At 42.3% G+C, this 27825-nt stretch overlaps 1 protein-coding gene across 8 annotated transcripts; it reads left to right on the forward strand.

The window, feature by feature from the left end:
* The first annotated feature begins 3579 nt into the window (after window positions 1-3579).
* LOC113243093 (sterile alpha motif domain-containing protein 1-like) lies at window positions 3580-22237 on the forward strand. Of its 8 annotated transcripts, none has more exons than XR_008957962.1 (5): window positions 3818-3907; window positions 4205-4269; window positions 8308-8441; window positions 13825-13974; window positions 14584-19986. XR_008957962.1 is itself a non-coding variant. In XM_057308343.1 (4 exons), exons 1-3 carry the CDS (start codon window positions 3580-3582, stop codon window positions 13852-13854), a joined length of 423 nt encoding a protein of 140 aa, XP_057164326.1. In that variant the 3' UTR covers window positions 13855-13974; window positions 20099-20796. The 8 variants fall into 8 exon arrangements, 2 of the variants coding, with proteins under 2 accessions (XP_057164326.1, XP_057164325.1); XR_008957959.1 differs by lacking the exons at window positions 3818-3907; window positions 8308-8441 and adding an exon at window positions 20099-22237 and having other exon boundaries at window positions 4110-4269; window positions 14584-14921; window positions 18757-18910; XM_057308343.1 differs by lacking the exons at window positions 8308-8441; window positions 14584-19986 and adding an exon at window positions 20099-20796 and having other exon boundaries at window positions 3580-3907.
* The last annotated feature ends 5588 nt before the right edge of the window (window positions 22238-27825 follow it).

Below are 27825 nucleotides of genomic sequence, written 5' to 3' on the forward strand. Positions count from 1 at the left end.
TGGAAAACTTTTAACTATGTTTGGAACAATATGGATATGAGAATCTACTATTTAACTGTAAATTTGATAAAATATAAATATACATTAAGTATTCTCAATAAAAATTTAACATCTGTATTCAGATGTGCTGTTCAGTAGAAAATACACACCAGGTTTCAAAGATTTAATCCAGTAAAAAATAATATAAAGTGTCTCATTGATAATTTTATATATTGATTACATACGAAATGATATTTTGGACATGTTGAAACAATCAAAAACATAAAATTAATTTAACCTACTTCTTCCTACTTTTGTAAATGTGGCTCCTAGAAAATTTTTAAATTACATATATGGCTCACATTCTATTTCTATTGGACAGCACTACTATAGAGGTAGCCTCCACTCCAACATAGTGGAAATCGCCAGATTCCAGAAGATAAACTCCTCCTGGGGTCCCAATTGTTTAAAAAAAAAATTTTTTTTTAAGATTTTATTTATTTGAGAGAGTGAGAAAGAGAGAGAGCACAAAGGGAGGGGGAGGGGGAGAAGCAGACTCCCCGCTGAGCAGGATGCCTGATGCAGGGCTTGATCCGGAAATCATGACCTGAGCTGAAGGCAGACACTTAACTGACTGAGCCACCCAGGTACCCCTCCCCCACCATTGTTTTAATATTTACATCTTCTGCCCTTAATATTTACATCTATCTTTCTTTTACTACAGGAGGATTCCCTGAATGATCCCCCCCTTTTTTTTTAAAGATTTATTTATTTGAGAGAGAGCATGAGGCAAGGAGGGGTAGAGGGATGGGGAGAGAGAAACTTCAGCAGACTCCGTGCTGAGCGTGGGGCTTCGATATCGGGACCCTGAGATCAAGACGTGAGCCAAAACCAAGAGTCCCACCCTTAATCAACTGCATCACCCAGGCACCCCCTGAATGAAAACTTCTATTCACTGTTACCACAAAAAGCCGGGGTGTTATACTTCTTTCCCCAGTGACTATCTGGTGTTCAGTTTTGGTATCCTATTTTCTATGTTTTGTTGGTGCATCATAGCCTTATGCCTTCCATTACAGTTAAACTCCTGTGCCTGGGGTGAAGGCCGGGGCTGCATAACACCTCAGCAAGGAAAGCTCAGGGGATATGTTAATATGTTTGCAGAGTAAAAGAGGCAGTTTCCTCCTCCTTTGACAATGCTGCCTTGACAAAACTTCTCCTGTACCTTTGTGGCTCTTACCACTTATACTTTATTTCCACTCTGAAAGCAGTCAGAAATCCTGGACTAACTTACTTCCATTTAACAATAAAGTAGTGGGGCAGTACCTGGCCAGGTGTGGTCACTTTCAGTGACTGAGGGCTACATGACAGAGGGGTGTGTGGGGACCCAGGAAGGAACCCTGTCATGTTGGGGTGGGAAGAACCAACAGCTAGAAGTGGGACAGAAGAGCTGTTGTTGTGACTGTATTTGCCCTTCATACCAGGGTCACTCAAGATATAACAACCATTAGGGCTCCTGGGTGGCTCAGTTGGTTAAGCGTCTGCTTTTGGCTCGGGTCAAGATCCCAGGGTCCTGGGATGGAGCCCTGCATTGGGCTCCCTGCTCAGCGGGGAGTCTGCTCCTCCCTCTCCCTGCCGCTCCCCCTGCTTATACTCTCTCTCCATGTCAGGTAAATAAAATCTCAAAAAAAAAAAAAAAAAAAAAAAAAAAATATATATATATATATATATATATAATAACCATCACTACCACTCCAGTGCAAAAACAAAACTCTTCCCTGGAAGGTAATTGTTCATATATTTTTTTAAAGATTTATTTATTTGAGAAAGAGCGAGAGCACATGTGAAGGGGAAGAACAGACCAGGAGGGAGAGAAAGAATCCTCAAGCCAACTCCTAGCTGAGCGTGGAGGCCAACTCTGGACTCAGTCCCAGGACCCTGAGATCATGACCTGACCTGAAACCAAGAGCTGGATGCTTAACCAAATGCTTAACTACCTGAGCCACCCAGGGGCCCCAATTCGTAGTTTTTCTTAAATAAAATTTTTATTTTGGGATCATTTTAAATCTACAGAAAGGTTGCAAAGATAGTACAGGGAATACCTGCATACCCTTTACTGTTTTTCTTGTATTTAACATCTGATATAACCATGGCACATTTGTCAAAACTACGAAATTCACATTGGGGATGCTTGGATGGCTCAGTCGTTTTAAGTGTCTGCCTTCGGTTCACATCATGATCCCAGGGTCCTGGGATTGAGTCTTGCATGGGCGTCCAGCTCAGCAGGGACTCTGCTTCTCCCTCTCCATTTATCTACCCCATGCTCTCTCTCAAATAAATAAAATTAAAAAGAAAGAAAGAAAGAAAGAAAGAAAGAAAGAAAGAAAGAAGGAAAGAAAGAAAGAAAGAAAGAAAGAAAGAAAGAAAGAAAGAAAAAAAGAAATTCACATTGGTAGAATACTCTTAAACTATATATAGACTTTAATCTGATCTTACCATTAATGTCTTTCTACTGTTCTGGAACCCAACACACAAGCCACATTGCATTTAGCATACAAGCTTTTTATATACCAAGATCTTGCCCCATTTTACCATTCACATTAATGTTTTTATTTCTCGGTATAGACTGTAAAGTTTTATTTTTGTGTGTATGCTTATTTATAATTCTGAAATACGAGTTTATTCATACTGATGATGCCCACCAAAGACTACCCAGACATAGTTATGGTCAAACAATGAAGGGTTATTAGCTGCTGTAGTGTGAGAGAACTCACACAATGGGGAGTCTCAGGATAGGGGTGTTCAAGAGGGTTCATTATAGTATATGGGCTTCTGTTAGGTGATTTTGGGGAGGGTCCAAGGAAACAGGTTCTGTTCTGGTGTTGTCAGAAAGCAGGGGCAATTCAGTGACTAGCTTAGTAATTTTTATCTAGAAAGCAGGAGGAATGGAGCAGGGTAGAGTTGTCATTGGAGAAGCAGTAGGCACTCACGTTAGCTGGGGATGGGATGTTTGGTCATCTTTGGGCTTGCACAGTGTCTGTTTTTTATCTGTTCAGGCACGATTAGAGTTGTCTTATTTTCTTCTACCCCGTCAGAGAGAGAACTCATTCTGTGGTCAATATTCCATGACATTGCTTACGGTCATCAGGGCATTCAGGCCAGCTACCAACCGTGGCTCTCAGGGCTGCTTTTCTTAGTGCTGCACCTGATCGTAAATAAGAGAGAAAGCAACAGAAGACTGCTTAGCAGCTTTTGCTACAGAAATGACAACTTTGGTCCCCGATACTGCTAATTCCAACTGTGTACATGTGCTTAACAAACAACTCACCAAGGGCTGACAAATTCAGTCTGCCTCGTTTAGAGCAAAAACACGGGTGGCCTGGATGTAGCAGAAACTCAAATGACATCGAGCTGGCGTGTTTCTCCTGCATATGACCATTCTCTGCCCCTGCACTGTCTCCGAGAACCAGGCCTGAGTCTAAGGCGCTGCCCTCTGGGGGAACCGGGAGCCAGGTCAAACTACTCGACATTGCGAGTAGCGATCCAAGAGCTGGGAGCACAGCCTGCGGCCGCTCCGCAAATTCGGCCCTTGGAGCCGCCTTTATGTCTCCACTGTCCTTGGTTCCCTTTCTCCCTCGGCAGGAAGTGACTCCCATTTTCTCCTCTCACGGTGGTCTTCGATCTAGGCGTCTTTGGGGCTGTTTGGGGTGCTTTTCATCTGTACCTTCAGGGGCTCAGGAGCGCTCTGGCGCGCCGCTGCCCTCCGGCCCCCCTCGACGGGCCCCGGCTCCCCCCACGCTGGGCGGACCAATCTCCGGTCCCAGCCGGGCGCGTCACAATGGCTCCCTCGCGGCCTCGCCGCCCGAGCCAGCCCCTGAGGGTCCGCCCGCCGCGCTCCATGCGTCCTTCCAGCCCTGTCCTCTTGGAGAAGGTGGGGTTCCGCGGGGAAATAGGCTTGCGGTGACGGCGGGGACGCGGGCTCCCGGGCTCCTGCTCCTGGGTGCTGGGGTGCAGGGCAGAGCCGGGATCAGGCAAACCCGGAGCAGCGTGACTGCGGTAAAAGCCGCGTGCGCCGGGGAGTTGTGCACTCACGCCTTCCGCGCGCCAGACCCCGCCCCTCGGAGGCCCCGCCCAGGGCGCGCTGCCAGGGGTTTCCATGGTGATGGCAAACAAGCCTCAACTGCCTCAGCTACAACTGCCAACTTCCCCGCGTTCCACCCTCCTCTAGGTGCTCAGAGGGATGATCGAGGTGCCGGATGCAAAGAGCGGGAGCGTGGAGACTCGGAGCCCGAGGTGAGGGGCGGGACGCGCGGTGGGTCCGAGGCTGAGGGCCGCACTGCTGGGACCGAGAACTGGGCCCTCGGGTGTGGGGACAGCGGGACTGAGATCTGGAGTGTACGTTGGTGGGGGAGGGGGGATTTGTTGTAGAGGTAGCCAAGATTCTTGGCTCCAGTGGGGGAATCGCTAGTCTATCTGGGGAGATGGAGGCAAGAGGATCCAGAGGGACCGAGTTTGAGGAATGCGTTCCTTGGGCCAAGGATGTCGGGGGAGTCCTAGACGGTGGGCATCCAAGGACCTGGAGGTCTGAGACGTCTGTGCCAGCCTGCAGGGACACCTTTAAGGGTAGTGAGACGTGGCGGGGGGAAAAAGGCTTTTAATTAGTTAAATGCAGTACATTCACATATTTCAAAAGTCACAAACTTGCACAAGGCTTTATTACTCAAAAACTCTTTCTCCTCTGTATAGCCCCATTTCCTGCCTCCCTGAGGAAATATTTTAGAACCTTTGAACTTTTCTTCTCCAGAAATTTTACTTCTTCCTCTTCTATCTGCATCTCTTCTCTGTGGTCTTCCTTTATATCTGCTTCAGTGAATTTGAACACCAGTCTGAAATATTTCCTCATTGATTTCCTTTGTCTCTTGGTCACACTTTGCTGCTGCTTGTGCAGTCAGCCATTTGTTTTTCTTTCCCTTTTTCTAGTCATACCCTTGACTACATTTTGCACTGGTTCCTTTTTGACAACTGGAATGAGCCTAAATTCAGAGGTGTGGGAATGGGTCCAGAGCTTTGTCTCAAGCTCTCATATATTTTCTGTATGATCAAAATTTTCATGTGTAGTTTTTTTTTTCCATTTTAAAAATAAGAAATGTGACATATAAGGGATATATTGTAAAACATGTCTTGAAGGTGAAAAGAATACTACATAACCTAAAAATCTGTATATCTATCAGTAATCTTAGTAGAACTCTACCCTAATTTATAACCCTTGGTATAGTCTCAATCATTAACCCCCCCATTCCTGTTTTGAATTTTATACTCGTAAATTACTTGTTTTTCACTAGAATTTAAATTGTTTGTATCCCAGGGGGGGAAAATGTATTGAATAGTTTTGATGTCGGAAAGACGTTAGGTTCAAAAGAAATAATTCTTGAGACATCTTTGGTGCAAAAGGTGATTTTATTAAAGCACGGGGACAGGACCTATGGGCAGAAAGAGCTGCAATGGGTCATGAGGCCTGGCCCATTATATACTTTCAAGTTGGGAGGGGGTTAGGGATAGCATAAGTCTCTAAGGAATTTTGGAAGCAAGGTTTCCAGGACCTTGAAGGCGCTAGCTATTTTTGCGAAAAGGTCATTTATTACCCTCTATAAAACCTGTCATGAGACCCTTCAGATGTATATCAGTGGGCCGTATGCTTGATGGATGATTACAAACACATATATTGGAGGGTTTAGAGATAACGGAAGTTTCGCAAGGAAACTTTATACGTTACAGTAGACTTAAAGGATCCTGGGGGAAAGGGGTGTCAGGCTAGGACTGCCTTTTGCCCTTAGCAAAGTATTAACATTGAGGCAGTTGAGTCCTTAGAGGAATGTCACTCTGCCTGTTTCAAGGACTTGTCAATAGGATGTAGGTAGTAAAGAAATTTAGTAGTTTTTCTTCTGCCTTTGTTTCCCCACATTGGTTTTGCATGTCTTTGGATTCTATATGTAAATTGTTTTCATACTCTGTTTTCTTCAGTGCCTTTCTTTTGTTAATTAACCTTGTCTGTTGTCTTCACAGGATTATCCTAAGACCAAGCACAAAGCTATAATATTTTTTGCTGTTTTATAGTATTCCATTCAATAAGCAGGCAACACCTTATTTCTCCACTATTCTGTTAAGGACATATAGGTTGTTTCCAGTTTGGGATATTATAAACAGTGGTGCTTTTAACCAGCATGTGTCTTTTGGGGCACCCATGATGTGGGAAACAAAGACAGTAGATAAAATTAAATGTGCATATAACCTTCAGCCCATTGACAAATACTTAAGGCTGGCAGAACATAATGTTCCTCCAGGAAGCCCCTAACAGTGCTAGAGAGAAAAACAATCTTGGTTTGACAATAGCGAGGTCTCTGGTTTCCTGTATCTTCTTTAGCATATGAAGATCCTTTTACAACTTGCCTTATCAAGAATTCTTTCTGGTTGTCAGCTCCAGACTTCAGCCCACCAAACCTCACCTATATTCCAGGTCAAATGTACCAGACTTACTTTAGACTATACCTACAGTGGAATTCCTGGTTTATAGAATTTGCCCACATTTACCTTCACCACATAAAGATACTTTGTAAAACAGTTATTCCAGTTTACCTCCCTAAAGCCGGTGGAATTGCTAGATTATATATAGAGGGAGTAAATATTTAGCTTTGTAAGCAATTACCAAACTTTTCCAGAGTGTCTGTACCATTTTGCATTCCCGTTAGCAATGCGTGAGAGTTCCAGTTGCTTTACATCTACACTAGTACCTCCTATTGTCAATTTTAAAAACGTAAAATATTTATTTTGGCCATTCTAATGGAGTATATGGCCATGTTTTATTATGACTTTAATTCGCATGTCACTAATGGCTAATAATGTTAATTATCTTTTCATGAGCTTATTTGTCATCCTTATATCCCTTTTTAAGTATCTAGACAAGTATTTTTCCCATTTTAAAAAAACTGAGTTGTTTCCTTTCTGTTGAGTTTTGACAGTTCCTTATTCTATCTGTGGAAATAAATTTTTTTTAAAGACTTTATTTGACAGAGAGAGTACAAACAGAGGGAAGGGCAGAGGATGTGAGAGAAGCTGGCTCCCCGCGGAGCAGGGAGCCCAATGTGGGACTTGATCCCAGGACCCTGGGATCATGACCTAAGCCGGAGACAGATGCTTAACCAACTGAGCCACCCAGGTGCCCCCAAATATGTGGAAATTTAAATTAAAAATATAATACTATTTATGATAGGTTGGCAAAATTAAAATACTTAGGTATCTAACAAATGTAACAAAACATAGGCAGGACTTATTTTTTATGCTAAAAACTACAAAATACTTATGCAAGAAATCCAAGAAGATTTAAGTAAATGAACAGACGTATTGTATTCAGATTGGAAGACTCAACATAGTACAGATAAATGTCAATTCTCTCCCAAAATGATATATAGGTTTAACATATTTCCTATCAAAATCCCAGCAATATTTTTATAAGGTACAGACATTCTAAAATGTATATGGAAAGTCAAAGGAACAATAGTCAAACAATTCTGAAAAAGATGAATAAAGTTGAACACATGCCTCAGAAGTTTGGAAATTAGCATAAAGTTGCAAGGAAGGTAATTAAGTATTGATGAAAAGATACTCAAGATACATCAGTGGGACAGAGAAGAGTCCACTTGGGGCGCCTGGGTGGCTCAGTCGTTAAGTGTCTGCCTTCAGCACAGGTCATGATCCCAACGTTCTGGGATCGAGACCCGCATTGGGCTCCCTGCTCAGCGGGAAGACTGCTTCTCCCTCTCCCACTGCCCCTGCTTGTGTTCCCTCTCTCGCTGCCTCTCTCTGTGTCAAATAAATAAATAAAATGTTTAAATATATATATATATATTTTTTTTTCCTTGTTGATTCATAGAATCATATAATATTTCTTCTTTAGCCTGTTAATATGCTGTATTACATTGAATTTCCCATGGATCAGCCTTGCCTATCCCAAACTCTACTAGGTCATGGTGTATAATTATTTTTCTATATTATTGAGTTCTATTTGGTGATATTTTGTGAAGGATTTAGCATCTATATTTATGAGGGATATTAGTCTAGTTTTCTTTTTTCATGTTCTTGGGCTTGGTATCAGGGTTTAACACTGACCTCTAAATGAGTTGGGGAAGTGTTTCCTTCTTCCATTTTCTGAAAGAGATTGTTTAAAGTTGGTTTTATTTTTTCTTTAAATATTTGGTATAACTTTACAGTGAAACCATTGAGTCAGGAGATTTTGAGGGGCATTCTTTTTAAGAAGATTTTATTTATTTATTTTAGAGGTAGCGAGGACGAGCAGGGGAAGGAGCAGAGGAAGAGGGACAAGCAGACGCAGAGTCCCACACAAGGCTCCATCCCAGGACCCTGAGGTCATGACCTGGCCTGAAATTGAGTCAACCGACTGAGCCATCCAGGTGCCCCTCAAGTGGCATTTTTATTTTTATTTTATTTTTTTAAAAGATTTTATTTATTTATTTGACAGAGAGAGAGGCAGCGAGAGAGGGGACCACAAGCAGGGGGAGTGGGAGAGGAAGAAGCAGGCTTCGCGCTGAGCAAGGAGCTGATGCAGGACATGATTGCAGGACCCTGGGATCATGACCTGAGCCGAAGGCAGACGCTTAACGACTAAGCCACCCAGGGGCCTCATCGAGGGGCATTTTAAAATTATAAATTCAATTTGTTTAATATTATAGGGTTGCTTAAATTATCTGTTTTATGTTGGGTGACCTGTGTTAGTAGCTTTTTGAGGAATTGGTACATTTCTCATCTAAGTTCTCAAATTTATGTGAATAGAGTTCTTTACAGTTTTTCCATATTGCCCTTTGAGGTCATTCTCCCCAAATTGGAATATTTTCTTTCTTTTTTTAAGATTTTATTTATTTATATGTTAGAGAACATAAGCAGGGGTAGCAGCAGGCAAAGGGAGAAGCAGGCTCCCCACTGAGCAAGGAACCTGATGCGGGACCCGATTGCAGGACCCGATTGCAGGACCCCGGGATCATGACCTGAGCCAAAGGCAGATGCTTAACTGACTGAGCCACCCAGGCCTCCCAAAAATTGGAATATTTTCAGTCATTATTTCTTCGGATACTTTCCAGCCCCACACACTTTCTCCTTCCCTTTTGGGGCTCCCATGACATGAATATTATATCTTTTATTATAGTCTCACAGGTTCCTGAGGTTCAGTTGTTTTTTTTTTTTTTTTCCTGCTCTATTTTCTCTGTCATTCAGATTGGGTAATTTCAATTATTTGTATTCAAGTTCACTGATACCCTGCTATTCCCCCCCATCCCACTTCATTCTACTTTTGGGCCCATCTAGTGAGTTTTTTATTTTGGTAATTATATTTTGTGGTTCTAGAATTTCTGTTTGGTTCTTTAAATCCGTTTCTTTGCTGAGCTATATTTGTTCAGTTGTTTCAAACATGTTCCTAATTACTCACTGAAGCATTTTTGTGATGGCTGTTTTAAAATTCTTGTTAGATATTGCAGATAATGGGGTTGATATTGGTTTTCTTTTCTCATTCAAGTGGCTATTTTCATGGCTCTTTATATGACATTTCTTTAGAATTGGATCCTGGACATTTTGAGCAATTTTTTGAGGTTCTTACTAAATCTTCTGTTTGTTTGTTTGTTTGTTTTTCAAGATTTATTTATTTTTTATTTTTATTTTTATCTAAGTTTTTTTTTTTTTTTTAAGATTTTATTTATTTATTTGATAGTGAGAGAGACAGCCAGCGAGAGAGGAAACACAAGCAGGGGGAGCGGGAGAGGAAGAAGCAGGCTCCCAGCGGAGGGGCCTCATGTGTGGCTCGATCCCATAACGCCGAGATCACGCCCTGAGCCGAAGGCAGACGCTTAACGACTGAGCCACCCAGGCGCCCCTATCTAAGTTTTTATTTATTTACTTGAGAGAGAGCATGAGAGAGAGAGCACAAGCAGGGTGGTGGGGTATAGGGAGAAGCAGACTCCTTGCCGAGCAGGGAACCCCATGCAGGACTTGATCCCAGGACCCTGGGATCATGACCTGAGCCTAAGGCAGACGCTTAACTGACTGAGCCACCCAGGCCTCCAGATTTATTTATTTTAGAGAGAGAGAGAGAGCAGGGGGAGGGGCAGAGAGAGGGAGAGCGAATCTTCAAGTAGATTCCCTGCTGAGCGCAGAGCCCGTTGCAGGGCTCAATGCCAGGACCCTGAGATCATGGCCTGAGCCAAAATCAAGAGTCCTACTACACTCAACTGACCGAGCCACCCAGGCATCCCCTAAATCCTCTGTTTTTAGGAGTTCTTCTCTGACACCACATTGGCAAGGGAAAGGAAGGTGCTATCTCATTACTGCCCAATAGGGTGGAAGTCCACGTTCTCCATCTGGCCTCTGTTGACAGTCTGGAGATCGGGAATGGAAGGGATGTTTTACTCTAGTGGATTGTGGTGGCTGTCAGGTTTCCCACTGGACCTTCAATGACAGCACCTTGGTAGGAGGGTAAGCTGTGCCATGTCACAGCCTAAAAGAGAGTGTAAGTCTGGGCTTTCTCTTAGGCCTTTGCTGATATGCGTAGGTGTCACACTTTTTTTCTGTGGAGTTTGGCTGGAGCAAGATGTTTATTATCTAAAAGTTTTCTGTCTTGTAAGGCTGCCCCTTTCCTGTCCTTTGGCTGGAAAAGCATGCTATACTTAGGCTTTTAAAAATCTGCATTCATTGACATTTTCAGATTGCTGGCTATTCTTTTTTTTTTTTTTTTTTTTAAGATTTTATGTATGTACTTGAGAGAAAACGAGAGAGAGAGATGAAGAGAAGGAGCAGGGGGAAAGAGAAGCAGGCTCCCCGCTGAGCAGGGAGCCTGTTATGGGGCTCGATCCCAGGACTCCAGGATCATGACCTGAGCCTAAGGCAGACACTTAACCAACTAAGCCACCCAGGCACCCCAGATTACTGGCTTTTCTAACACATAGTCTGGAATATACAAGGCAAAAAGAAAACCCAGGGACCCCAACATTATGTCATTTCTTGGGTCCCAAGATCCCTTCTTGATCTGCCATTTTTTCTCTGCCTTTCAGTCTTGCTTATTTATATAATGTTAAGGATGTTTAGTTGTACTTAGTGGAGGAATATGAAGTGTATCTACTCTATCTTGTCCTGGATTGGAAGCTTTGCCTTCATTTTTGAAAGTTATATTTTCTATCTCTACATTTAGAGTTTTGTCTTTCAGTACTTTAAAGCTGTCATTCCACTGTCCTTTTTCTTGCATTGTTTCCAGTGAGAAATCTTATGTCATCCTTATATATGTTGTTTATTGTCTGTTTTTACTGACTTGAGTTTTGGGGTTTTTTTTAATCACTTGTTTTGAGCAATTTGATTATGATGTTCTTTGGTATAGTTTTCTTTGTCTCATTTGTGTACGCTGCATTGAGCTTCTTGGAATTGCAGATTTACAGTTAAAAAGTTGTAGGCTAGCATTTCTTCAAATATTTTGTTTTGTTTTCCCCACCTCCCCTTTCAGTTATCTATATATTAGTCTGAAGTCATCACACAGCTTCTGATGTTCTTTTCATTTGGGGGAGAATTTTTTTTTTTTTTTGAGAAATGAACTTGATTGTTCTTTGCTCATTTTTATTTATTTTTATTATTTAAACGATTTAATTTATTTTTTGAGAGAGTGGGAAAGAGAGAGAGAGAACAAATAGGGGGAGAGGCAGAAGGAAAGGGGGAAGCAGACTCCTGGCTGAGCAGGGAGCCTGACCCTGCTGAGCCACCCAGGTGCCCCACTCATTTTTATTTTAAGCAAACATTGTTATAAGAATAAAGCAGTTGAGGGGGTGCCTCGGTGATTCAGTTGATTGAGCATCTGACTCATGGTTTTGGCTCATATTATCATCTCAGGATTGTAAGATTGAGCCCCATGTTAGGCTCTGTCCAGAGAGGGGAGTCTGCTTAAGATTCTCTCCCTCCCCCCCCTCTTGCTCTGCCCCTCCCCCTGCTCACATGCTCTCTCTTAAATAAATAAATAAATAAATAAATAAAACCTTAAAAAAAAAGAAGAAAGCAGATGGTTGCTTATGACCACAAGGCATTAAGAAGAATTATTTTATTGGTTCTGTTATCATAACAATTATTAAAGCCATAGACAGTGGGTTAAAAACCAGGTTTGATCATCAAGGTGAAATTCAACTTCCATCATTAGTTATACTCTGTAACTATACCTCTTACTGCAAACAAGTAAGCCAGTATTGGTTAAGTGTAAGAGTTTTTGTTCCTAGTAATCTAATTACCAAATTTTGTCATGACATTTAAGGCATCCTTGCCTTAACTTGACAAGTATTTATATTCCCAATATGTTCAAGGCATCTGAATATATCCTTTTTTAGGACTTCTATTTTTCTGCAATTTGGAGAACTTATTGTTCTTGGAGTATTACCCCAAATTAATTCTCTTTTCTCACCTTCTAGAGCATTCAGCAGTTAGCTATTCGAATTGCCAGTTTTGTCCCTTATAGCTAAAGCTTACACTTCCTCTTTTCTTTTGCACTGCATTTGAAGTCATCGATTGCATCTTCCAGCTCACCATTTCACTGTACAAGTTTTGTTTATTCTGATATTTCCTTAATATTGTTAGCATTTCTTTCAGATTTTGACACTATTTTTAATGTAAGAATTAACAAAACTGCTGTTTTGCATAAAAGATACTCTTTTACAGGTGCCTTAGTCCCTCATATATCTCTCGCTTTCTTTTTTTTTTTTTTTAAGATTTTATTTATTTATTTGACACAGAGAGAGAGACGGCCAGCGAGAGAGGGAACACAAGGAGGGGGAGCGGGAGAGGAAGAAGCAGGCTCCCAGCGGAGCAGGGAGCCCGATGCGGTGCTCGATCCCAGGACTCTGGGACCATGTCCTGAGCATAAGGCAGATGCCTAACGACTGAGCCACCCAGGCGCCCTCCCATATTTCTCTGAATATGTTAGACACGTCTTTCAAAATCTCCTGTTTGGTGTATTGGCTTAGTTTCCTTCGGTATTATTTTTTGTCCTTCCAGTTGGGTAATGCTCTTTGGGGTGTTGGTTTTTCTCAGATGTCATGTGAGAGTTCCTGCTGGCATGACTCTAAGTACTGTTTACCTATACCCTATACCTATGCCCTATATTGGCAACAGGATGGCGTGTGGTGTGGTCTCGGCACCAGGAGACAGTAGTGATGTGGCATTCCCAAGGTATTTTAGCTGCTGCCAGACACCAAGGGCACTTCTCTGCCTCACTGGTCATACTAACCATGTCAGTCTGGGAGTGGACCCATAGCTGCTTTCCCGCCATCTGGGCCCGAGGAGGAGGGAGCCCCAGTGCTCAGCTGTCTCTGAGCTTCTTGCATCTGTCCAAGCTGTCCTCTTCTGCAGGTTCTCAACTGTGGATCCAACTCTGTGGTCATTCCAGCTTCTTTGAATCCCTTGAAATTTCATGTCCACTGGGGGTGACACTTCTCATTTTTCAGCAATGACACCCATTTATGTTTTTAAAATAGCTTTTGTCATTTCTATAGTTTTTGGTTAGAAGTCCTACTGAGGTATGTGCTCTGAGTGCCATTTTGATTCCATTCAGTCGTAGACTGTTTGTAATATTAGGTACCGCTTGTAGGTGGGGTGGGCATATCTGTACAAGCTTTAGAATCAAGAGTCTTGGGATTAAATCTCATTTATATAATTTCATTCATCCTTACCTTCCTCATCTATAAATGGGGAAAATAATGTTTATTACGTATTCCTGTTACATATATTAAATGCAGAATTATTTAGTTTTTGCTTTGTTTTCAGCCACAAAAGATTGCACCCAAACTAGTTTGATGCTCTCCTGTCCAGAGTCCCTTCTCTGATGCCTGGTCCTGAAGGCCCTGGAGGCCCAACTCACCCTGGTGCTGTCTGCGGAGATGTGCAGAATTTCCAACATTGAAGATGGGGCATCAGGTGTTCATTTCGGTTTTTGTTTAACTCTAATCAGAAGATTATATCAAATGGCCTTAAAAAAAAAAAGACAGAAACCGTGGAAAACATATATTAAAGTATTCAAGTCCCACAGAATTGAAGCAGACTGGTGGTGAAGGGCAGTGACATGGATAGTATTAGTCAAAACAGCTTAAACTGATAGAGCTTGTTTTATAGGAAAACTCCCCTGACTTCAGTCTAACCTTATACAGGGAGGCCAGGAACTATGAGCAGCTTTATTACAGAAGTGGAAGCTGTGCAACCAATTTGCACCAAGAACTTGTGAAATCAGTATTTTTAAAAAATTTCCTTTTCAGTATTTTGTAATGCCTCGAAATGTCTCTTGCATTTTGAGCTTATTTCAATTGATACTGTACTAGTGTACCTCAGCAATTAAATATATATTGAAAGGATTTGTTATATGAAATAAAAAAATAAAAAAATAAATAAAAATACCATGTTTCTCTAAACACATTTGAGAGACATGCTTTTGAAAAATTCAGTTAAAGGTATTAGATTAGGTTTTGTTTAATTTTGATTTTTTTCATCCTAATCTTTTTTTTAAAAAAAGATTTTATTTATTTATTTTAGAGAGAGAGAGTGCACGGAAGCAGGGGAGAAGCAGAGGCACAGGGAGAGGGAGACAATCCTCATACTGAGTGCAGAGCCTGATCCGGGGCTCCGTCCCACGACCCTGACATCATGACCCAAATGGAAACAAGAGTCCGACCTCAGTCAACTGAGCCACCCAGGAGCCCCTTTTCATCCTAATCTTTTTGGGTTTTTTCAAGTTTTATTTTTATTTAAGTACTCTCTACACCCAACATGCGGCTCAAACTCACAACCCCAGGATCAAGAATCACATGCTTTTATGACAGAGCCAGCCAGGTGCCCCTCTAATCTGTTTTTCTTCATTTATAATCCTTAAGGTAAATTAAGATTTTACAACATTCAATCTGTAAATTGAAACATAATACTGTAGGTTTTTGGTCTTTGTGATTATATGAAATTGTGAAGCCTCAATTTAAAGCTTCCTTTTACTGTTATTTTATTTATTTTAAAGATTTTACTTAATTACGAGAGAGATTGAGCACAAGCTGGGTAGGGGAGGCAGAGGGAGAGGGTAAAATTTCTATTACCAAGTTAAAATGAATTATTTTTCACAGAAAGATTCATATGACTCAGGATATAGTCGTCCTTGGGGGTAAGACTTATTACATTATAAGGATGGAAGGCAGAATCAGCAGGGGGAAAAGGCTCACGGGGTGATATTTAGAAGAAACCAGACCTGAGCTTCCCAGAGTCCTCTTAGTGGAGTCACACAGGATGTACTGAATTTCCCCAGCAACAAGTTGCAACAACTTTTGTGAAGTGTGGTCTACAAGGGAAGCTCACAGGAGGCTAGGGATTCAGGACCTTCCTCTGGAGTCAGTCATGGAGGCACCCAGTGCTGGTGTTACTTGTGGCAGTCACTGAAATTCCAGATGTTCAGAAGGAAAACACGTGTTTAGCATACACGTTGTTTGTCAGTTTAGGTGCAGAGAGCCACGCTTATCATTTAGGGCAAGTTTTATATGAGTGTAGGCAACTGTTTACCAGGCAAGTTCTCAGATGCCAGCCGAGGGCCAGCCTTGCAAGCAGGCCCTGATAAGGTTAGCAGGTTCAGGCCTGCAGTGTTAATTCTTTTTGGCAGGAAATATAAATGGTATAAACAAACCAATTAAACAACCGAAATTGTCAGAATGGATTTAAAAAAGATTCAGTGTTTATAAGAAAGTCTGTATAGGTAGTTTTTTTTTTTAAGATTTTATTCATTTATTTTAGAGAGAATGAGTCGGAGGTGGGGGCAGAGAAAGAGGGAGAAGCAGACTCCTTGATGAGCCGGGAGCTCGACGAGGAGCTCGATCCCAGGACCCTGGGATCATGACCTGAGCCGAAGGAAGACGTTTAACCGACTGAGACATCCAAGCGCCCCATAGTCTGTATAGGTAGTTTTAAAGATAAAGGGATAGAAAAAGATATAACATAGAATAGTAAACAAAAATCTGAAGTGATTGTATTAATATCAGACAAAGTAGACTTCTGAACAATGAAAATTACCAGAGATAAAGAGAAATAGTATATAATGAAAAAAAAAAAGAACTGAATAGCCAAAACTATTTTAAGTAAGCTCTACACCCAGCATGGGGCTGGAACTGATGACCCTGAGATCAAGTCGCACATTCCACCAACTGAGCCAGCCAGGTGAGGCACCTGCCCGAACTGTTAAGAAAAAGAATAAAGTTTGAAGAATCATACTACCCGATTTTAAGATTTACTATGAAGCTATAAGAATTAAGATAGTATGGTGTTGGTGAAGGGATTGTTAATTAGTAGAATAGAAATGTCCAGAGGAGCGCCTGGGTGGCACAGCGGTTAAGCGTCTGCCTTCGGCTCAGGGCATGATCCCGGCGTTCTGGGATCGAGCCCCACATCAGGCTCCTCCGCTATGAGCCTGCTTCTTCCTCTCCCACTCCCCCTGCTTGTGTTCCCTCTCTCGCTGGCTGTCTCTCTATCTCTGTCAAATAAATAAATAAAATCTTAAAAAAAAAAAAAAAAAAGAAATGTCCAGAAATTGACACAAAGATGGCCAATTGATTTTTGACAGACTTGCAGAAATTCAATGGCAAAAGGATAGCCTTTAAGACTTTAGTGCTGGAACGATTGGATATCCATTTGCAGATAAAAGGAATCCTAACTGAAACCTCACGCCTTTTATGTTAACTCAGAATGGATCACAGATCTAAATATAAAACTATAAAATGATTTGTTGGTTAAATCCCTTAGGGATCAGGTTGCAGTAACAGCAATTGAAATATATTCTACGAATGCCTCCCTTATGGTCTGTGTAATAGTAATATCACCACCATTGTTTTATAAATGAGGAAAGAGAGGCAAATAGATAAGCAACTTAAAGGCACATAGCTTGTAGATGGGTTTTGCAGAAATGGTTTATGAGGGATCTGTGTGACAGAAGAAGGTGGTGAAGCAAGGGGTGGGGAGCTTTCTCAGGACAGTCTCTGGATATTGGAAACTTGTTGCTTTTTCTGATGATTCTGTTAATCATACAATTGCTTGTCTGTGTGGTATTGCCTATTTTGTTCCTTGGCATCACTGCTTCAAAGGAAACCCCCATGATCCATGGACTAGAAAGGTGAAGTGGTTCAGCCCCCAGTGGCCCGTGTCAGTTGTCCTGACAGTGGACCCGGGTAGATTGTCCAGTGCTCAGATGCCCCACTCTGTCCTTACCTTACCCCATTTAACAAGTTCTGTTTTGTATCTCTCCGCACCATTTCGAGTTTATCCTTATAAATGTCATGCTTCTCTCAGCAAAGTTATACGTTGATACTTATATATTTATTACAATAAAAATAGGATTTAATTTTATTTTGTCATATTATTGGCAAACAGGAAAGTTTACAGATAATTTACTTAAATAGTTCAAATATCTTGGTAGTATTTCAGTATTTTTTTTCTTCATTTGGTCTTCAATTTGTTTTTAAAACTTAACTCATTTTAATAGATAATCTTTTATTTCTTGAATTATTGCACTGATAAAAATTTGGGGACAGTATTAATAGTAGTGATACTAAGTATCCTTGTTTGGTTACCAGATTTAATTTGATGGAGTTCTTTTGGTGATAAATCATGAGGTAAAATGTTGCATCGGGCTATCAAAAACCTTTAGTTCTGTTACAAGAGTATAATATCTCCCTGCTCCTTTTCTGAAATCATGTTCAGAGTCTCATAGCATATTATCTATATCCAGTCACAAGAATCCTCTTTGGTTATTAATAAAATCCAGGGAGGTGCTTTACCTGCTCAGTCACTCCTCTGAGACTTTCTGCCTCCTGCCATGTTGTGATCTGTGGCAGTGATACAGATGACTTTTTTCCTAAGGGGGCTGTACAAATTGCCACAAATGTGGTGGCTTTAAACAGAAATTCTCTCACAGGTCTAGAGGCCAGAAGTCTGACATCAAGGTGTTGGTAAAATTGGCTCTTTCTGGAGTTTCTGAGAGGGGCTCCATTCTAGTCCCCTCTCCCAGCTTTTGGTGGCTGCTGGCAATCCTTGGTGTTCTTTGGTTTGTGGCTGCCCTACGATCTGTGCCACCATCTTCACATGGCTTTTTCTTCTATGTATCTCTGTACAGCTCCTTTTTTTATGTCTTATAAGGACACCTGTTATTGGATTTAGGGCTCATCCTAATCCAGGATGATCTCATCGTGAGATCCTTTAATTATACCTGCAAAGAACCTTATTCCGAATAAGGTCACCTTCACAGGTTCCAGGGATTAGGACTTGGACATGTCTCCTTGGGAGGCTACTATTAAACTCACTACACTACTAATTTGTTTAGTAAATGTTAACAACTGGCCCCAGCCCCTGTTTTTGGTCAGGAATGGTGCCAGGCACTGGAAATATGAAGATGACTAAGAGTGATATCTTTTTTAACATCACAGAGTTTAATTCCAAAAAAAGATATAAAAACCTTCATGCCCATAATGAGATATAAGTATAATGAAGAGATAAATACAAATCTTGTGGAAACACAAATTAGGATACTCACAAAGTAATTCCTTAAAAAGAATGTTTGCCTAAAAGTGCCCTGTCCGATATGAAGCCACATGTGGCTGTTGAGCACTTGAACTGTGGCTGCTATGACTAAAAAACTGAATTTTTCCTTTTAATTTTTTTTAAGATTTACTTTTTTTATTTTGAAAGAGAGAGCATGTGCAGGGCGAGGGGCAGAGGGAATCTTTCCAGCAGATTCTCTGCTGAGCACGGAGCCCAGTGATGTGAGGCTCAATCCCACAACCCATGAGATCATGACCTGAGCCGAAACCGAGTCAAAGGCTTTACCAACTGAGCCACCCAGGTACCCCTCCTTTTAATTTTAATGTAAGTTTGTATTAAATATAGATATTTGGAAGAAAAATAAATACAGATATTTAATTCAGTAACTGGGAAACTTTTACGTGTGCTTGGAATAATTTGGTATATAAATATTTTCTCAATAGTCAGTTTTAGGGGCTTCTGTATAGCTCGGTTGGGCGTCTGCCTTTGGCTCAGGTTGTGATCCTGGAGTCCTGGCATCCAGCCCAGCATTAGGCTCCCTGCCCAGTGAGGAGCCTGCTTCTCCCTCTCCTGCTCGCCCTGCTTGTGTTCTCATTCTGTCAAATAAATAAATAAAATCTTATTAAAGAATAGTAAATTTTATGAAATCTAAATATAGATCAAATATTTCTGATGAAAATTTAGCATCTGAATTGAGATGCTCTTAAGTGTGAAATACATTTCAGATATTGAAGACTTAGTACAAAAAAAAAGCTTCGTTGTATTGTCTCCATTTCCTCATCTATGATACTTGATTGACAACACCTTCACTGTGATGATCATACCAGCAGTCTATTTGGAAGAGCATTGTCAATTTCAAATTTTACATCATTTTATTATTGGAGAGTTTACAGTGCCTACCAATTAATGGTAGGGTGGAAGAGGAGTGGGGTACTGGAAAAGTGTTCCTGCATCACAAAGTAAAAGCTGTACTGGTTCTCGGAGGAGTAGGACAGCAGTGTGCTAAGAGTAAGGGACTTGTGGGGCTCCTGGGTGGTTCAGTCGTTAAGCGTCTGCCTTCGACTCAGGGCGTGATCCTGGAGTTCTGGGATTGAGCCCCACATCGGGCTCCTACTGGGAGCCTGCTTCTTCCTCTCCCACTCCGCCTGCCTGTGTTCTGTCTCTTGCTGGCTGTGTCTCTCTCTGTCAAATAAATAAAATCTAAAAAAAAAAAAAAGAAGGGACTTGTAAAATCCAAAGTGATGAAAGTGTGTGAAATAAATATTAGAGGTATAAAACTCTTTGCAATAAAAGATGTAAAGTACCTTGAGAATGTTTGTATTGATTACATGTTGAAATAATATTTTGAATATTTAAAAAATAAAATGTTATTAAAGTTAATTTCACCTGTTTCTTGTTCCCTTTTTTATGTGACCACTATAAAATTTAAAATTACATATATGGCTCTCGTTATATATTTTTTTAATTAAAAAACATTTTTTAATTTTAGGTAAAAAGAGAGTTCGTGACCAGCGGGGAGGAACAGAAGGGAAAGGAGAAGAAGGGGGAAATAATCTTAAGCAGACTCTGAGCTAAAGGCAGACCCCAATGCCAAGCTCCACCCTACAACCCTGAGATCATGACCTGAGCCAAAACCAAGAGTCAGATGTTCAACCAGCTGCGCTACCCAGGGACCCCATCTCATTATATTTTTATTGGACAGCACTGCCAGGTCGAAAATGGTGAAAGGGAATGAGATTAGGGAAGAAAGAATATTTTACAGAAGAGAGATAGGTATTTTTGGTCATGGTATTTAATAAATGTGGATTTAGCTTTATCCCAATGTCCTATTCTTGCTAGACATCCCCTTTTAAACAAATTTTAAACAAATAACCAGGAATGTGAAAGGGTAAGAAGGAAGAGTATTTGCACGTGGTCTCAGTGTTAATCTCCATCTTTGGGCATGGGGGCAGTCAGAGCAATAGTAGTTCACCTTTCTCTCCAGAGGAATTTACTGAATCTGGGACCGCATTCTTAATACATTCGGAATGAAGTATCTGAAAAAAAAGAAAGAAAAAAAGAAAGAAATCTTGATAATATCTCTGGAAATTTTGAAACCAGAGATCTCTGTCAAGTAAAAAAAAATCTTTAAACATTTTGTTCTCTTAATTTTTTTGCCTTTTTTTAATTAAAGAGAATTTTATTATTGTTTTTATGTAGGTTCCACACCCAATGTGGGGCTTGAACTCAGGACCCTGAGATGACTGGGAGTCACACACACTACCAACTGAGCCAGCCAGGTGCCCCATAACTTTTATTTTTAATGGTAGTAAAATACACATAGGAGGGGCGCCTGGGTGGTTTAGTCGTTAAGCGCCTGCCTTCGGCTCAGGCCGTGATGCCGGCGTTCTGGGCTCCTCCGCTGGAAGCCTGCTTCTTCCTCTCCCACTCCCCTGCTTGTGTTCCCTCTCTCTCTGGCTGTCTCTCTGTCAAATAAATAAAAATCTTAAAAAAAAATTAAAATTAAAAAATATTTATTTTTAGGGAGAAAGTACGAGTGGGAGGAGGGGCAGAGGGAGGGAGAGAGAGAATCTCAAGCAGACTCCCCACTGCCGGAGGCAGGGCCCTATCTCACAACCCTGAGATCAGGACCTGAGCTGAAATCAAGAGTTGGATGCTTAACTGGCTGAGCCCCTGGGCACCCCTGAGCCACTTTTTAAACTGCAAAGAGCAGAACCAGAATATAAGGGAAGAGTTGCAAAATGAAAGAAAAAATGCAGAAGAACATGTAGAAGAGAAATATGCATGGGTATGAAGAACTTCACACACACACACACACACACACACACACACACACACACACACAGAGTCTTGATTGCATTCTACAGAGGACATCATTACACTGTCCTCTCCCTTCTGGGTGATTTGTCACCCTCAGTGATCCTGCCCCCATATTCACATCCTTGTATAGTCCCCTCCCACATCGTGTGAGGGTTGCCTGTGTGATCAGTAGGACTCAGCAGAAGGGGCATGTCACTTCTGAGGTAAGGTTCTAAAGGACACTGTGGCTTCTGCCTCTCTCTCCCCAACCGGTTGCCCTGAGGGAAGCCAGTTGCCATGTTGAGAGGCTCTCTTGGCCAGAAAGTGGGGCGCCTGCCAATAGCCATGTGGTGTGTCATCCTGGAAGCGGATCCTTCTGCTCCGGCCAAGACTTCAGGTGACCGCAGCCTGGCCGAGTTGCAGTGCCACCTCAAGAGAAAGCCTGAGCCAGAACTGCACAGATGAGGTGCTCCCAACTCTCAGAAGTCGTGTGAGATCATAAACATTTGTTGTTTTGAGCCACCAGATTATGGGTTATTTGTTAGGTAACAAATAACTAATAAACTGCCTACAAACTTGTGGCTCTGTAGCAATTTCCTAAGATCTAAATTGGAAAGGGACACTGGTCCCACTATTTTTTTTTTTTTTAAGATTTTATTTATCTGACAGAGCGAGAGAGCACAAGCAGGGGGAACAGCAGAGGGAGAGGGAGAAGCAGGCTCCCCAGCGAGCAGGGAGCCAAACGCGGGGCTCGATCCCAGGACCCTGGGATTATGACCTGAGCTGAAGGCAGACACTTGACCATCTGAGCCACCCAGGCGCCCCCCCCCCCCACTATTTTCATATGTGCACAAGCAGTTTGCTGGACATCCCCTGAAATTCTGGACAGCAACATATTGAGTAGATAGAAGACTAACATAGTGACCTAGGGGGAAAAAAAAAAGCCCAGAGAAAGCATCACTTCCTTGGGACTTCATCCCTTTTGTCGCTTCCCTCATTTATGTCGATGAGTTCGCCTTCAGCAGGTTCCTCTGGCTGTAGACCTAGAGCCTCTTAAATCGGTGACAGTGTTGACACTCCCCTGGTGAGCTATTTCTTCTGGAACTCTATGTTCTGCTTGAGTTTCACTTCCAGCATTGTAGCTTTTGCTTTCTTCCTGCAATTTCATCTTTATTGGCCAATTCCCCCTTAATTACCTATTTTTTTAAAATGCCACTTGAGTTTGTATAGTAGTCTGACTCCATATTTGACCTTTCATTGCTGACAGCTTTCAAGCTTCACCCCTCTCTCTTCTCCCTCTGCCCTGTGTCACATCAAGCTGATGTGAAAGCCCAGGTGCTCCCCTCTTTGACTCTGGAGGGAAGTTCAAGTCACACAAGCCCCAGCTCCAGCCCTACCCCTTAATCACAATAAAACCCTTAAGCCAGGGGCACCTTGGTGGCTCAGTCGTTAGGCATCTAGGCATCTGGGCTCAGGGCGTGATACCCGGCGTTATGGGATTGAGTCCCGCATCAGGCTCCTCCGCTGGGAGCCTGCTTCTTCCTCTCCTACTCCCCCTGCTTGTGTTCCCTCTCTCTCTGGCTGTCTCTCTCTGTCAGATAAATAAATAAAATCTTAAAACAAACAAACAAAAAAACCCTTAAACCGGTCTTTTCCCAGCTCTCTCAAGCCATTTTTGGACTTGAGTGGTAACTATCCCTGTTCACTCCAGAAAGCGTCATTATATGAGTAATAAACCTTTTCATACCCTCTTAGCACATGCAGAGTGCCATCAGTTTTGACATCCAAAGCGAATTTGGAATGGGGAGTCCATCTCATTTCTTTAGGGTATTAAAGATAAACACAGCTGGACATTAGTGAAGGCCGTGAAAATAGATTCTATCCAGTAACTACTGGCAGTAGGGGAAAGAGCTGAGCTCCATTCTAATTCTGCAGAGGTGATAGGATGTTTTAAAAAGAGAATGTGGTGGGGAGGAAGCAGAGGCTCAAGTAGAATCAGAAAAGTGAAATATTAAAAAGTATAAACGCGGAGCACCTGGGTGGCTCAGCCAGTTAAGCCTCCAACTCTCGACTTTGGCTCAGGTCATGATCCTGAGATCAAGCCCCACCTGGGGCTCCACATGCATGGAGCCTGGTTAAGATTCTCTTTCCTTCTGTCCCTTCCCCACTCAAGAGTGCCCTCTCTCTAAAAAATAAAAGGTATAAATGCAATTAGGTCAGCTACATCTGTAATTATCAAAATTAGAATTCTGTCCTCCCACAGAGACTGAAAGACAGAGGCCCTATCCTTCCTGATGAATGCATTTCATTTTCAAGGAAATGGCGTTCAGGTCCTTGACAGAGACACTTCTGAGTTGTAGGAGATACATATACACCTCAAAGGGACAGGAAGAATTCATAATTAGTAAATGCTCTAAGGGAAGTCAGCGGCCTATCCTCACTGTTGGCTGGCACAAAGAGTAATTGTGGCAGAGTTGAGTTCTTGGGGCTGACATTTTAACGGTGTGTGTGTGTGTGTGTGTGTGTGTGTGTGTCTGTGTGTGGCTGACAGGCAAGGTGCGGGGAGGTGGGCATGGGAGTGGCTGGGGTCATCCTCGGTACGCAGCCTTCTGTTGGTAGGTGCCATAGGGTTTATTCGTCTCTCAGCAGAGGTCTGGACAGAATCCTTATGTGCTCAGAGTTCTGCAATTCTCAGTAACTAAAACAGTTTACCAGTGGGAGACAAAGAGCCCACACAACTACAACCGTTGCTGTCTCTGTGTGAATTGAGTAACAGATTTGCGGTGACCGATTCAACAGACTTTGAAAGAAGAGATGTGACTTGTCGCTGATCCTGATGTGCAGCCATTATTAGTGTAGTGATTAGTAGACCAAGAGCTAGCAGCTGAGTCTGTGCTTTATGCGATTACTGACAGTTAATATAAAGTGGTAACCGAAGTTTGAATTGTGTTGTTGGGCGACTGGTGTTATTTAACTATACCATGGTGACTGAAATTCATGCATATCTGAACCGTGCAGAGGACTGCCTGTCACGTTTTATGGGAATTTAAATTGTGCAAATTTAAAATAATGTGAATAAATATTTGAAAGGTGTATGTTATATACAAAATTTGAAATAATGCAATTCTCTTCATATTTTAAAAAAATTGTTGGGAATCAGAATTTTAAAACTCTCTTAAACAGCAAATTGAGGTCAGTATTTGTTATTACTATACAGAATCCCCTTCACTTTAACCACACAAAATTTAACTCTATCATGTGTCAGTCTCCTATAAATGCTGTTTATGTGCTTTGACACATTCATTTTGTGAATGATCTGCAGACTTGTGCTGCTACTTTAATATTCAGTGTTGCTAAAATAAAAATCGTTTAAACCAACTAACCCACATATTTACTTAGGAGTGGTATTCATGCTTGTGCTGTAAAACATGCCTGAAAACTGGTAACTTTGGAATAGATTTTTTATTTTTATTTATTTATTTTTAAACACAGATTTTTTAAAAAAAGATTTTATTTATTTATTTGTGAGAGAGAGAGTGTGCGCCAGCGAGCACAAGCAGGTGGAGCAGCAGGCAGAGGGAGAAGCAGGCTCCCCACTGAGTAAGGAGCAGAATGTGGGACTGGATCCCAGGACCCTGGGATCATGACCTGGGCCAAAGGCAGGCATTTAGCGGACTGAGCCACCAGGTGTTCCAGAATTTTTAAAATTTTTAATACAATTTGAGTTTGATGCACCATGCAGTTGAATTCATAGTTTAATTCTGTTAAATGCTCAGAAAATATGAAGCAGAATTAAAACAAAATTTCTCTATCCTATTGGTAGATTAATGCTCTTTGAGAACCCACTTACCACACTTATTCCAATGGGAAAATTAGTACTCAGTTATTTAGAGTAAATCTTGTCTTGTCTTCACTTACACATTCCTTACATTACTACTATGTACTTTAATATGTGGGTTTCATTATTTTGGGGTTTGTTGAATCCCGGTTTTTAAAAAACAGCTTCAAAAAACTTAACAAAATCTTTATAATAGACATTTTGGAACAATTGGGGAAATTTGAATATGGACTTGATATTAGATGGTTTTTATGGAACTACTGTTAAATTTTATAGGTGTGATACTGTTATTGTGATCATGTAGGAGTATGTCCTTAATCTTAGAAAATATATGATGACATATTCAGGGCTGAAGTGTCATCATAAATGACTAGACATTTAGATAAACACGGCAAAATATAACAGCTGTTGCCTCTAGGTGTTTATGTCTGCTCACTATTCTTTCAAATTTTCTATTTGAAATTATCAATAAAAGCCGGGACGTACACTGACCGAGAAAATGTTTATATTCTTTACTGAAAACATGCTATAATAGTTATGCCCTTAAAATGCCGTTTTTGTGAAATGTCAGAAGATTGTGCCGAGTCATCTGAGGGAGACTGGGCTGTGTATGTTAGTCGTTTTCTTTTAGTTTGTGTGTATTTTTACTTATCTACGATTTGCATATATTGCAAGTAATTTTGAGAAGCTGGCACCATCAAATTTTATCATCATTACTACTACTGCCAACACCACCAGCTCTGTGGTGGGAGAAGCTCTGCGGGCACGGGCTTGTTTTCTTTTTCGATGTTCGCACTGCGCCTATTCTCTCGTCTCTCGTCCGCGGCAGTCTGCGAGAGCTTAAAGTCGGCCTCACGCCCCCTGGCGGTTCTCCCCGACGCAGCTCCGGCCCCACCGCCCTCTACGGGGCGGGGCTCCTGCCGCGGGGCCCGACGGGAAATGCCCCTCCCGGTCCGCGGCCTGCGCCGCGCGGGAGCCTGGGGGCGGGCGTTTCGGCGCATGCGCCACGCATGCAGGGCCTGGCGCCTGGGCGAGGCGGGGGATAGAGCGCGGTTGCAGCGCGTTTGGGGCGCGGTCCGTATTGAGAAAGAGCTGCATCCGCGGCGGGGGGGGGGGGCGGGGCCCGGGCCTCAGGTCCCAGCCCGCAAGAGCTATCCCGGCGGGCGGATGCCGGGGCGAACTTTGTTCGCCTAGCGGCGCCTGGGGGTTCTCAGGCGGCGGTGGTGTAGGCGGCTCCTATTCTGAGGTCGCCGCGCGCTCAGTGATTAATGCAGGGAGTCGTCACCGGTCTGCTCTCAGATTAGGAAACGGAGACCCGAGACAGGCCAGCGAGCCCTCAGACCGCGCAGCCCGCGGGAGACGGCGCTAGGAGGCACTTCCACAGCTGGCTCTTCTCTAAAAAACGATTCTGCCTAAATCCGGCGGCGTAGCCCACCCAGCCCTGAGACGGGAGGCATTGCCGTCAAGTATAATGTGGAATACGTTTTCTCGTGGGACACTTGTATTTCTGGCATTCGTGGTGTCTCTTCAGGCTTCTTGGGTCACACTTCATAATGATTAGTTATGGGTCTCGTCTGAACTGTCCAGCCTGTTTCCTCAGTGGTCCTGGTTTGGGTTTTTTGAAGGACCAAGCCCAAGATTCCGGGGCACAGGGAGTTCCCAAGATTTGAGACCCTTATGATAGGTTACAACTAAAATGATTTTGGCCCTGATGTTCATGTCCTGGTTCCTAGGAACAAAGCAGCTCTCCTAAGGTAAAGAATCCCACCTGGAAGATGGCCAATCTGAATGGCCATCTCCCACCAGGGCTCTAGAGCGGAGGAGGACTAGGCCAAAAAAGAGCAGACGCTAGATTTGCACGGCTAGTAGCAATATGTGATCCTTGTGTTCTGCAAGCCACCCTTCAAACTGCTGACAGCACGAGGTCTGATCTGTTTCAGGAGAGGTGAGCTGGGGCTAAGGCCAAAGGGCAAGCCTGCCAAGGACAAGTCACTTTATTTGAGGGTTTGAGAGAGCATGGTCTGGGGTAAAGAAATAACTACCTATTCACCAAGAAAATTGTATTTCAGACCTCCTTAAACAGCCTTTGACTTCTTTCAGAGACTCCACTCTTTCCAGATCCTGAAAGGCTCTCATACCACATGCAGCATTGAGAGATGTGGTTTCTCCCTCCTCTCTGACTTTACAGACTCAGAAAGTAGTGCAGGAAAGAACTTCCTGGATTACCTGTTTCTGTTTACAATGACATGAAAAACACTGAGCTAAAGAGGGTAAATGTCCACGTCATCCTGTTCATTTGTGGCCTAACCGATAGTCGAATTTTCAGGTACAGTTAAGTTAAAACGGGTTTCTGTCAAAAGACTGAGAAACTACTGCCAAGGTAGTTAAGGACCAAAAGATGTTCTCCTACAGGAGGACGTTTTATCCAGCCAGTGAGTAGAATTTTATAGGCGGGAGAATCCAGGAGGTGCAAGGCAGGTCAGATCTCTTGTGATTATTCTTTCTTTCTTCTCCCCCAGCTTCACCTTTGTAGTTCCCTAGTTCCTAGTTTCCTAGTTCCACAGAAAATGAATAGATCC

Source organism: Ursus arctos, unplaced genomic scaffold (assembly GCF_023065955.2).
Source record: "Ursus arctos isolate Adak ecotype North America unplaced genomic scaffold, UrsArc2.0 scaffold_7, whole genome shotgun sequence".
Lineage (NCBI taxonomy): Eukaryota > Metazoa > Chordata > Mammalia > Carnivora > Ursidae > Ursus > Ursus arctos.

Bases quoted from the DNA above. Each gene is read 5' to 3' on its own strand.
- LOC113243093 (XM_057308342.1), top strand. From the start codon at position 3,580: ATGTCTCCACTGTCCTTGGTTCCCTTTCTCCCTCGGCAGGAAGTGACT. The intron at 4,270-13,824 runs GTGAGGGGCGGG...CTTTGTTTTCAG, and splicing joins GTGGAGACTCGGAGCCCGAG to CCACAAAAGATTGCACCCAA.